General features: G+C 43.3%; 1 protein-coding gene across 2 annotated transcripts in view; it reads right to left on the bottom strand.

Annotated features, from left to right (window-relative positions):
• Window positions 1-12,822, bottom strand: part of TNNT3 (troponin T3, fast skeletal type) — a 44,811-nt gene that overhangs the window by 7,629 nt on the left and 24,360 nt on the right. For both annotated transcript variants that reach the window (XM_075065094.1, XM_075065093.1), the window contains exons 4-9: window positions 6,105-6,123; window positions 4,952-4,997; window positions 3,469-3,585; window positions 1,948-2,025; window positions 1,513-1,626; window positions 980-1,089 (exon numbers count right to left, since the gene is read on the bottom strand). In XM_075065094.1, the coding sequence (XP_074921195.1) occupies window positions 980-1,089; window positions 1,513-1,626; window positions 1,948-2,025; window positions 3,469-3,585; window positions 4,952-4,997; window positions 6,105-6,123 (484 nt within the window). The remainder of the gene's footprint in view (window positions 1-979; window positions 1,090-1,512; window positions 1,627-1,947; window positions 2,026-3,468; window positions 3,586-4,951; window positions 4,998-6,104; window positions 6,124-12,822) is intronic.

Genomic DNA, 12,822 nt, shown 5'->3' with positions numbered 1-12,822 from the left:
GTGTAACATTAGTTAGAGATTGGCTTGTACCAAAACACTAGATCTCTCGAAGCCCCCAAACGCTGAGAAGGTTCACATCTAGATCTTTGCAGTGCAGACCATCTCTACTATTTCTGATGTTGGCAGAGGCTTGCTCTTCTTCCTTGGATTGCAATACTCCTACAGTTATGACACTAACCACATTAGAAAGAGCCCTTTCTATTTCTGGACATCCACCATTGTTCTGCCCCTTGTCTCCACCAGGGTTGGCTCTTCTGTAGGGTGGCATTTCTAAAAAGGCCCTTACCCATTCCTTTTATATCCCAAGGCATACAGGTACTCCCGCAGCACACTCTCTATGTCCCTAATTTCCCTTAGATTTTAGACTGTTATTACCAGCTTTGGTTTTTAGGATTTTGAGGACCGTCTACAAGGTTAGCTGTGGGGGGATGGGGCGTATCAAAGCTAACACGCTCCTCTCGACCTCTCATGTCATGCTGTTGCTTCAGTGTGTGTTGATGTTGCACACCCTCTCCTCACCTAATATCCTCACACATCATGAAATGAAGAGGCAGCCTCATGTTGTGACAACATGGTGGAACATCACAATAGCACAGTGTCCAAAATGAACCTGAGCTCAGCTGAGCTGAACTGTCTGCAGGTTTGCGGATGTCATTGTCCCATGAATTTTGAGATGAGTGGCAACCATAGCTTGATTAGCAGCAGAAGGAAGGCAGTCTGACTAAGCCATGACCATGGCTGGATGTCCACATCATGTACAATATCATCTATTGCCCCCTTTTCCCCTTTGTGTCCCAGCACAGCCAAAGGCAGAATTTAGCATAAGGGCTCCAAAGTTGCCTTATTAGGAAGTTCATTCAGTGTGGGAGGCCCCACACCACTAGAAGAAATTTCTGTGTGTCCTCATTCAGATCTGTCAGCCATGATCTCCCTGAGAAATCATCTAATCTACCTGCAGCAAATGAAGATGGCATGTTACCTCAGCTTGTCTTCATTCAGATGGTCAATGTTTAGTGTTTTGCGTCTCTCTGCTAGGATCTTCTTCTTCATTTCCCTAGCAGTCTGCTTCTTTCCTCTCTTCTGGTCAGCCTGCAGGAAACATATGTCCAGAACATCAGTGGATACTGCCTGCACAAACTCAGGATGAAGTAAGAAGATATTGTGGAAGGGCTAAGGAACCATGGAAACGTACTAGAACTTTTCCAGGCAGATGCACTGGGGCCATTCTGGAGACATTAGCGCATTCCCAATAACATTTACTCCAGAGGAGCTGAGAACCTCTTAAAAGTTCTGCAATGACCTTGAAACTTCAGAGAATCTCAAGCAGGTATAGGAGTTGTCATGAAAATCTAAGGGATGCCTAGCAACTGCTGAAACAAACTTGGAGAACTCCTAATGATTGGTAGAGAATTTAGGAGACTCAAGGGGGACAGAGAGGTACACAAGTGGTGATACAACTCAGAGAAGTGTGTTTAGTGCTTCCCTATTTCATCCATTGATCAATGCCTTTACCTTTGTCAAATAGCTGCTGTATGTCGCACCCATGGAGGTCAGAGCCTTCTTTTTCTTCAGGTCATCCTCAGCTCTTCTCTTAGCATCTTCTTCCTCTCTTCTTACCTTCTCCTCCTGCAGAATGCACCACAGAAAAACAAGTTACTGAAAGGACTTCGGCTGGGGGAGGCCATACCTACTCCATTAGCAGCAGGAGTCGCTGCAGGGAATGATGTAGAAATGTATGTGTCTAGGAAGTTATAGCTTCCTCCTTCCCAGGCTCTGCCCAGTTAGCCTCACTGTAATGCAGAGAATATCAGTATCTTCTCTGGTATTCTTGAGGCAGGTGGGACCTGCAGCTTCTCTTCATCTCCTTTCACAGTTCCCAAACAAGGTCTGAGCCCAGGTACTTTCTTGTTACGTATCGAGAGGAAAACAGAAAGCAGAGGCACGTACCGCAAGCCTGACCTGACGCTCCTTCTCATTCTCAGCCCGGATTCTTTGTTGTTCTGCCCTTTCAGCTCTGCGTTTGTCCTGCTCAAAACAAAGGAAGAGGCATAGAGTCATCAGTATGTGGCTTTATTTGTCTCCAAAGCTTTATAAAGGACTTTAGTTTCCATATTAGGTAGTGGACCTTTCCCATTACTTTACCAAAACGTGCAGGATGAGGCGTATAGCCAGCTGAAGGACCCCAGGTGAATTCCATGACTGTAAAACACCTGGGAGGCTGAGACCAGGGATGAGTTACAATGAATGTGGTCACCTCTGTGCAGTGTGGGACAGGTTTCCCACAAGCCATAACTGAACAAGTAGAATAGATTGTCCATTTACAGAGGGGACTCGAGGCTAGCAGGTGGTTTCTACACCCGTTTTCAAAATGGTTATGCCTCATCCACCACGTGTAAAGTGCATTTGACTGAACCAGTTTAAAACCGCACTGAAAGCCAGTTAATGAAAAAATGGTTTTTGTCCCAGTGTAGTTAGGGGCTAGATTGACCATATCTTGCAATCTTTGCCTTATCTAAGGCTGGAAGACGATTGTCCTTATGTATGTCTGAGTTTCAGGCCCACGGGAGACTGGTCTCCTCTCATATGTAGCTCCCACAGCTTATCCTCTGTTGTTATAACTTGTATGTGCGAGAGTGCAATAAGTGCTCCTATAAGTGAGGAAATATCATTGCTTAGAACCAGACATTATATAGGCACTAGCTGTGGTATCAGTTCCTCATTTGTGGCAGCATCAAAGCTTTCCATTCACAGCTTAGTCAAGTCCCCTCAATCAGGACTATAGCAACCCAGGTTATCCTAGTTATGGGCTTCACACACAGCTCTGTTAATGCACCTTTGTTCTGACCTGCAACCCCTTTGATGTTCTAGTTCTGAGTTCCACCACACACCTCTGCCATTTTACCTCATCCTTGACCTGCCTAAGCACTGCTACTCCAGTCTTAAGTCCACTTCATCACTTTACCAATTCACCTCAGACTTGGCCTGCAGCAACCTTGTCTCGGATATGTCAGAGCAGAAAAGGTCTATGGTCCTGAGCTGTGCTTAACTGTATATGGTGTTTTGTGGTATAAACAAACACACCCCTGAGGAAGGACGAGAAGACCCAAGACTTATTTTCATTTGGGATCTAACCCAGGTTTGCATTTAGCTCTTCAGAAATGAGAGGCTAGTGCACTGACCCAAGCCTCATTAAGGCTATCAATGCAAGGTGTCCTTGATTTCCACCTTGGCACGTGGGCACATTCCACTCTACACCAGCCAAAAATGCACAGCCATTATCTTGATCACATTGGGAACAATAGGCGGTCACCTTGAAGGACTCTCTTTCCCAATTCTCCTATCTCCACTTGTTGGATAAAAGGAGCAATTTGGTCTGTAAGGTTCCAGTTCAGTTCTGAGTCTCTGAGGTAATGACACACACTATCCCCTGAAGCAGACATCACTGGGGATGGCACCATAGAGACTTACAATTCTGTCCTTCAGGGCAAGCAGTTCATCCTCTTCCTTCTTTCTGCCCTCAAAGTGATTGTCAATCAAGGCCTGCAGTTCAATCAGGTCTTTGTTCTGCCTCTTCTTTTGGATGTCCTGAAGGAGCAGTAAGGCGTTATTACAATAACAATCTAACAATTGTGCAGCTCCTTCCATCTGAGGATCTCCGCACCCTGTACAAAGGTGGCTAAGTACTAACAGCCTCGTTTTACAGATAGGGAAATTGAAACACAAGGGGAATCATTTGAAGGCCAATGAAGTCAATGGAAGCCTTTCTATTGACTCGGGTGCTGAATCAGGGCAGGGACATTTAGTGGCTTCCCCAAATTAATAGCCAGTGTTAAAACAAGGGACAGAGCCCTGGTTTCCCAGCTCCCGCATCCTCGTGGCAATGGACCCTCCTTTTACATTTCTCTGTGTGCTCCTTATTTTACCTTAGTATTCCTACACCAGTCAAAATGAAAAGAAGCCTCATTTACTTGTGGACAAGGTGAACACCACTGTGACCCTGAATGATCATATAACTTATCCTGATGTAATCATGTACCACTCATCACAAGGGCTTTTTCTTTTCCTGTTGACTTACTAGAAACATATTTGGGTCCATGCTTGTTTGGTTATTTGGTGGTGCCATTCTGAGCACTATTTCTCAGAGACAGACTTGATATGACCTGCTTCAAGTGTGTGGATTCATTACAGGCACATGCAGTGCTGGGAAAGCGTCTTCCAAGGGTCTTGCTTCTTTAAATCTCTTTTCTGCTTATAGGTGCATTGTTAGGGGGGTTGGGTTTTTGTTTGTTGGTTTGTTTGCTTTGTTTTGTTTTTAGCTTAAATCTATTGTGTGATCTATTAAAGGAAAAGTGTTTTTTTTTACCCATGAAAGCTTATGCCCAAATAAATCTGTTAGTCTTTAAGATGCCACTGGACTCCTTGTTGTTTTTGTGGACACAGACTAACATGGCTATCCGTCTGATAAAGGACATAACTGTTTCCCATGCGCTATTGCAGTTTCTTGATACCACTCAAACTCCAAAGCTAATCTTATTTCATCATTCTTGAGTCAGGGGAGTTGCCTGGAGTACTAAGCAAAAAGACAGGACTAGGAAGTGATTGAAAGGGTAGTTGGATTGTCCTTGAGAAACTGAGGAATAATTAACTGATCAAGATAAAGATCACAATAAAGGTCTTCAAGAAAGGAGATCTAAAGGCTTTCTAAGCAGCTACTAATTCTATTTCCACCCTTCAGATTTCTCTTTCCAAGACGAATTAAGATATAAATACAGCTGCACAACTAAAGCAATGTGTAAGCAGGTTTTTCAGATTGGACCCCCGCTTAATCTGTCACTGAAAATAGACTCCTTTTGCCCTTGGCTACATGGCAGTGACATTTTCACAAAGGCTAGTAGCGATGCAGGGAGAGCTGGGTGTGTGTATGTGATGGGCATGTCTCAGGAATACTTACATCAAAGTCTACTTTCTCACCCTCCGGTATTTTAGGACCAGTCAGTCTGTAGGGGATGAAAAATAGAAGGAATTGGACTTCAAAGAACCAAGAGATTAACTAATTTACCAAATGGAGCCATGCTGAGGGAGAAATGTTGATAGGGGAGTACAGCTGAAGCTATGGCTTGATTGAATACTATGCTGGAAATAGTGTTAGGGGACAATCTGTACTGTCCCACATAGGAGGAGGAGGAGAGATGACCCAATAGATGGCGGGAGATGACCCATCCCAAATGTTTATGGGGTCATCCCATTTTGCACAAAAAGGCACAGAATGGGACAATTCACATATAAAGTTCCATGAGGCTGCTAACACAAAGAGACCACTGCATGACCCATCCTGGGATGCTGGCTTGGTGGAGACTCAGGGCACTGATCCACTAGAGCCAGAAGATCCCTGGGGAATCCTGGTCAAACCCTGTGGAGCCCAGGACACCCAACTGTGTTGCCTGCCAGCAACACTGGAAGTATGTGTAACTCCCATGACATGCTGCCATTGGCTGCCCTGTCCTCCACATCCAGCTGCTGCAACTCATGCCCCTTTTCATGGTTTGAAGAACGATGGAAAAAATTTAATACTGAACCCCACAGTGTCCATTGTCTATGGCAAATTACCATGCCCTGTCAGACATTCTCTTTTACCTGCACACGTTGTTGCAAATGGGGTCACAGAGCAGCCAGAGAAAGGTGGGCAGAGCAGACTGCACACTTGCCTTTCCCCTCTTGGTACCCACTCTTCCCATTTGTGTGCAGCCCAGGAGAAATGAGCAGATAATATGAGCTCAGCTTCACCCAAAATGAGGTGCTACAGGAGATGGAGTAGGAGCACTTGGCTGTGGAGACCTGATGTCTGTGCCAGTCCTCACTGTAATAAAGATGTATGAGCTGGTATGGGACTGGTCTCTATTTCCTGGCCTGTAGCAAGTCTTACAGTAGCTTCTGACAGAGGGAGGCAGTCTAAGGAAGAGTCAAGAAATGCTGACTGTTGCATGAATGGTGGGGAGGAGACGGTTGCATGTAAGTAGTAGGAGGCATTTCTCTGGTAGAAGGTCTATGGATAGTCATCACATTTATACCAGTATTTTAAAAAGCAACCATTAATGCACACTTACTTTGGCCTGGGCTTTTCCTCTGAGTTTGGAAACATGGACAGAAAACAGGAAGAGAGAGGAGAAAAGATGGAGAACAGTTAGAACGAGAAAACCACCACCAGCTGTGGTTTGTTAAAGCAAGGAAACTGAAGGGAAATCCAGATTTAGGAGGAACATCTCTGAGGAACTGGTTATGCCTCATACACATCCAAAAGAGACCCTTCCTTTGGTGTGAGTGAAGAGCAGGCTGATTTGACCTCAAATCAGAACTGTACAGAAAAGGAAAGGAAACAAGAGATTGTTTAAAAGTCCTAACGTAGCATCTGGAAGTGAATGGTTTCATTTATGAGATCAGTGCTAGTTCTTACCCGCTGGAGACCAAAGCTATAGGGAGGATGACAGAGCTGGAGGGTAAAAAAGAATATTCCCCCTCCTTGTGTTAGTTTCTCATCTCTTTTACACTGGTGGATATTCTCAGCAACTCCACTAAAGTCAATGGAGTCATTTTGGGTTTACACTGGTGTAAATGAGAACTAAACTTGGCTCCAGACCTACTAAAATGTTGCATACATAGTCCAGAAGGGGAACAGCTTTATGGTAAATCATCTCCAGTCACATTCACTCCCAGACATCCCCGCATGGCATCTATGTTTCCCAAAGTCTCCATGTTCTCTCTTTCTCTCCTTCATACACAGCAGTGCCCCACAAACCCAACCTGGAAAGATCAGCCTGCATAAGGGGGTTTATTCCCCAGTTCATGTACTGATGGATATTCTAAGCAAAATTCCCATGAATGTTAATGAGAGTGACGCTTGTGTCTCCAGGAGAGGACAGACCCATCAACATGCAATGTAAACCATCTCCAAGATAGTCAATCCTGGGCTTTTCATAATGAGAGACATTCTACTGCACCAAACAGCCATTTACTGTTTTGGTGGTGTGATGTTTTGCACACACTTTGTGCCTGATTCTCCTCTCTCTAATGTTGGGTTTATGTCAGTGTAATGCCAGTAAATTCAAAGGAGTTTCTCCCTTAAATGGAGGAGTATTAAGCCCATACATTGTATCCTAATGTTGTCTCTTATGGACCCAGGTTGACTTTCATAGCCATATGCTGAGTTTGAACTTTTAGGAATTCATCTGAATTCTGCCATACAATGCTCTTGTATTGTTTGCTTGGTGAGGTGGATTAGAAATAAAAAGCTCACAGCCTATTGTGGACAGGGCCAACTTTGAGGAGCTCAGCTTTACTCAGGAATTGGTCCAAGCACCCAGGTATCCAGAAACAATACTTTTCCCCTGTAATAATTTGAGGTCAGATCATTATATTTTGATGCATTTCAAAGGATGACCTTTTATTTTAAATGCAGCACCTGTACTTTGGGAGTCTCGCTCCTGGCCACCTTCACCACCACAGTGTGTCCAGGCAGGCCATTGCCAGTCATACTATTTCCATATTTACAAGTCCCAGTCAGCTCTTACTTCTGGGGAGAAAGGCAGCAGCAGCCAGTTCTGCCTTCCATGAGGCTCTTCACTCCCTCACCCACCTACCCTCCCAGGGCCGTCTACCTCTGTATTTAGCTGCTGCTAGCTGGTGGGATTGCTTCCCTCTCTAATTAGCCCTTCAGTGTGGCTCCACTTGTTAATTGAGCCTCTAGCTGGGTCCCAATTAACCTATATTGGTAGGCATTTGAGTGACAGGTTACCGTCAGCATGTTTTCCCAGGAATTGAAGTTAGAGGGGGCGTTCGAATGTACAGGGGACGTGTTGGAAAATGACTAAATTGGCAACATAGGCCCCGTCACCCTCCCATTTTTGCAAGTGTGGAGGGCATGGGGGTGAGTGGGACAAGGGAGAATAAAATGAAAGGCAATGTCCAGTCGATCATAAGGCCAAAAAAAAAAAAAGGCATCTAATCAGTGGTGAAAAAACCTTGAGGGAAATATCAGCTATTTGGGGTTTGGATAATTGGGGGAGCTGATTAAGGGAGTCACGTGAGAGGCATAACCAAGGCTGGGACTACACTCAGAGCTAGGGACGTGACTCCAGCCAGGGCCGGCTCCAGGGTTTTTGCTGCCCCAAGCGGCAGAAAAAAAACAAGCTGTGATTGGCAGCACTTCGGCAGCAGCTCTACCTCCACCGCTTCATTTTTGGTGGCAATTTGGCGGCAGGTCCTTCCCTCCAAGAAACTGAGGGACCCGCCGCTGAATTGCTGCCAAAGAGCCGGACATGCCTTCCCTTTTCATTGGCCGCCCCAAGCACCTGCTTGCTGTGCTGGTGCCTGGAGCCAGCCCTGACTCCAGCTTGCATGCACATACTTGCATTAGCCGTCGTTGAGCTAGCTGACTCACAATAGCAATAGAGCTGAGGTGGCCTAGGCAGCAGCGAGTGGCGATACGGATTCAGGTGGGTTTGTACTCAGCACAGTTAGCCCATGCTGTCACTCACCTCTGCTTGTGCTACCCCAGCCACACTACTGATTGATTTAGTTGGGGATTGGTCCTGCTTTGAGCAGGGGACTGAACTAAATGACCTCCTGAGGTCGCTTCCAACCCTCATATTTTATGATTCTATGATACTGTTTCTACAGCGCTAGTCTGGGATAGCTGGGATGAGTATGTCTAGGCGAGCTGGGAATCACAGCCCTCGCTCCAAGGGTAGACATACCCTAAGAGCCACATCAGAGTGAGTATCAGGTGGTAATAGTTCCTTTCTCGCACTCTCTGGCTGTCTTCTCTGTTTAGATCTGTAAATCCTCTGAGACAAGGACTGTTGCTTACAGGGTGTGTGGACAGCACCTAGCACAACGAGGCCCTGATTGCAGTTGTGAGTTTCTAGATGCTACAATAGTGCAAATAAATAATAATGATAAAATAATCATGTCAAATGACCAGGGTTTTACTGTACTCATAAGAATATAAATAAAAACAAAGTCACAGATCATCTCCGGTAAAAGCAAAATTAGCTTAGTTCTCCAGGTAGGATTTTTTTGTTGTTCATCTTCTTTTGCTTAGATTTGTCCAATAGACAGTGAGCTTTTCATATGATTTTTTGGTTATTATTTATTTGGGGGAGGGGAGGGAAATTGCTCCAACCAGTTTGATCTGGACGTTATTCAGAGACATGCAGGATTCCCTTCGCCTATGAAATTCCAAGGAAATAACCAAACCATTCCAGTTTAACAAGGAAGTTGTAAGTTGGTGGCATTTGTGACATAAGAGAGAGAAAAAGAGCTGTGGAATGACCCATTGTTCTGTGTTTGTTTGTTATTCTTGGTTGACCTGTCTGTCATTGACTGGGTGAATCCAACCACATCTTAAACTTTAGCATCAGTTGCGCTAAACTGCTGCTTTCTGAATAACTGAATGAACAAATGATTACCAAAAAAGTTAGTTTGCTATTCTCAAAATAAAGTATTGTAGTTGTGAGGTCTAAATGCATCACCAGGAAACTAGAAAAGGGTGAGACTACAAAGAAATGTCAGCTTTCATCCAAAGAACATCCTGTAGTATGCATGGCCCAGCACTAAAACCGGTCACAGGGCTGGGGTTAATTTTTAAGATGCTCTCTCTTTCAGGGCTATCAATCAAGGAACTGGGCCAAAATTTGTTAACACTCAGGAAATGTCATAGCAAATTCCTATTCTTTGACGCATATGGTGGATTCTGACTCCCATATTCTGCGCATTCTGCCCATGAACCATGGGTCTGTGAGAAAAACCCCATAATCACCCTGCCAAAAGTTCTGCAAAGAACCACTGAAAATCCAGGTTCACGGATGCGGCAACAATACATATGTTCCAGGAGTTGCTGAATCACAATGGGATAGCACAGGAACTCCATATGTATTATTAAGGCACCCTCCATTCTTTTTGCTACGTCTATAACATATTCTCACTGTGCTCTCCCTTTTCCGAGAATCCAACTTCACTACACCTCAACTGCCTCAGATTTCTCTAGTCACTTCCCTTCCTCTCGTCTGCCAGAAGTAACACTTCTAACCAACATTAAGAGCTTGAAAAGCAACATATTATTTAAAAAGAGAAAAAGAATTCACATCCTGAAGTGAAAACTGATGTAAAGGGCCCAGAAAAGTTCTCAAAGTGCTTTTCCTAAAATAAGAAAAAGGTTGAAAAAAGTGAGCAAGAAAATAAATTTTAAAAAATGAGTTGACTTCAATTAATGTTGGAAGAACCTGAGATTCTCACTTTAGAACCTGCTGTCCCTTAGTACTCTAGAGCTCTTGGGATTCAGAAAGCAACAAAACAACATCAAGAAATGAGAGTTTCCTTGAAGACCATATGCAAAGCCCATTAAAATCAGTGGGAATCTTTCCATCTAGTGCTGCTATTGAACCAAAATTTCTTGCTAACATAAATGGGCAAAAGTCCACTGAAGTTCAGTAGAGCTTTGCCCTGTTACACCATACAGAATTTGGTCCCTTGTATTCACTGATGACCACAAAGAACTCATATGGGGAAAAAAAGTTGTTTGGAAAAAAATATCTTTTCAAAAAATCTTTCAGTGAGGGAGGAGTTTCCAAACATAGAGTAGATGTAATAAGATCATAATATATCACCTAGCCCTTATGTAGTGATGTTCATCAGTAGGCCTTGTTATTGTAATAATAAAAATGAACAATAATAGTTATTAAGTCAGCAACAATTGGAATTTACCAACTATGTAAAAGCAGTTTCTCTGTTACACAGTTAATCTTCCATAAACTTTTCAAATATCTGCTTATTTGCAGTGCCAAAACTCCCTATGCCTCAATCCTGCAAACACTTAAGCACGTGCACAGCTTTTCTCTTGTAAATTGTTCTCATTGAAGCCAATTAAACGCCTCACAGAAGTGAAGTTAGATACATGCTTAAGGCTCTAATCAACCAAAGCACTTAAGCATGTGCTTAACTTAGTCCCATCAACTTCAGTACTTGAAGTTAAGTACGTGCTCAGGTGCTTTGCTGGATAGGGATTTAAATATCTGAAGGATCAGGGCCTGTTTTTTTGCATCCATGCAGATGGATCTTAACACCCATACACAGTTCCATTGAATACGAATGGGCTTCCCCTGTGGTGGGAGTACAAGGCCACCGGCACAGATCAGCTTTCAAGTTAAGGCACATGTGCTGTATATTTGGGAGACATAAATCAAGTTTTACATATCATGAATATTTGCTTATAACTAAAAATCTTCCATCAGGTACCCATCCATTTTCATATGAATTCTTTTGTTTTATTTGCAGTCAGTTCCAATTTAGATCAATGACATATCCTGATTCAGTATAGCATGTGCCTAACTTTTAGGATATGCCTATGTACTTCCCTATTAATCAAAGCATTTCAGCATTTGCTTAATTTTAAACGTGTCAATAGAACTTAAGCAGATGCTTACAGACCTTTCTGAAAATATGACATTATTAAAGGTTCTAGGTCACACCTAGAATACTGGATAGGGTTCTAGAGCTGAACATTCAAGAGCGCAAGGTTCTCCCATTGCTAAGTTCCCTGGTGATGGAATGCGCGAATAAACACCTCAGACACAGCAAAGTTCCCTGAGGAGCCTGGATATGCGCAGTGAATGAATGTTTGCAGCAGTGATGTTTTGGCCCAGTTTATGAGTTTAAATCAAGTGAGGATTAGAAGCAGATGGAAAACAAAAGGGTGGTGGAAGGGGGGTTAGAAAGATATTTTTGTTCTCTCAGAACAACACCAAACTACCATCATAGTATTCTCCTTCGTCTCCAGCTGCAGACTGAAGAACAAAAGCAAAAGAAAGGAAATATACTAGTCAATCCACAGTTGATGCTGTTCTTCTGTAAATACCCAGCTTACTCTTTCCCTTTCCCTCTCCACTACTCCTGGAATCTTGAACTTGCTGGATAACAAAGAAGAAAGAAACAAAAGCAGAGACGAGGGTGTCCAATGACTCAAATGCATGAAAAGAAATTATCCAGATGAATCATGGGACACAGTACCTTTGTCCAACGCAGCTACTGAAATGCAAAGTGTCTTGTAATTATTATACTGTAAGTCCCAAGACCATTGAGAGCTATTGGCTGTAACACACATTAAAGTAGTTTATTAATGAAGTTATTGTTATTATTAAAATAATCATTGTCGTTTTTGTATAAATTATGTTAGCAATTGTTTATCCTGACTAGCTTATAGCTCAGGGGTCGGCTACCTTTCAGAAGTGGTGTGTTGTGTCTTCATTTATTCACTCTAATTTAAGGTTTTGTGTGCCAGTAATACATTTTAATGTTTTTAGAAGGTCCTTTTCTATAAGTCTATACATATATAAGTAAATTATTGTTGTATGTAAAGTAAATAAGGTTTTTAACATTTTAAGATGCTTCATTTAAAATTAAATTAAAATGCAGAGCCCCCCTGGACTGGTAGCCAGGACCCAGGCAATGTGAGTGCCACTGAAAATCAGGTTGCGTGCCGCCTTCGGCACACATGCCATAGGTTGCCTACCCCTGTTACAGCTGATAACTAGGGCCTTATCAAATTCACAGTCCATTTTGGTCAATTTCATGGTCACAGGATTTTTAAAATAATAAATTTCATGATCTCAGCTATTTAAATCTGAAATTTCATGGTGTTGTAATTGTAGAGGTCCTGACCCAAAAAGGAGTTGGGGACAGCGGGAATCACAAGGTTATGGGGGGAGCTGTTGTACTGCTATCCTTACTTCTGCTGCACTGCTGCCTTCAGAGCTGGGCAGCTGGAGAGCG

This window comes from Chelonoidis abingdonii, chromosome 4 (assembly GCF_003597395.2).
Source record: "Chelonoidis abingdonii isolate Lonesome George chromosome 4, CheloAbing_2.0, whole genome shotgun sequence".
NCBI lineage: Eukaryota > Metazoa > Chordata > Testudines > Testudinidae > Chelonoidis > Chelonoidis abingdonii.
This window is presented reverse-complemented; position numbering and strand designations above follow the sequence as displayed.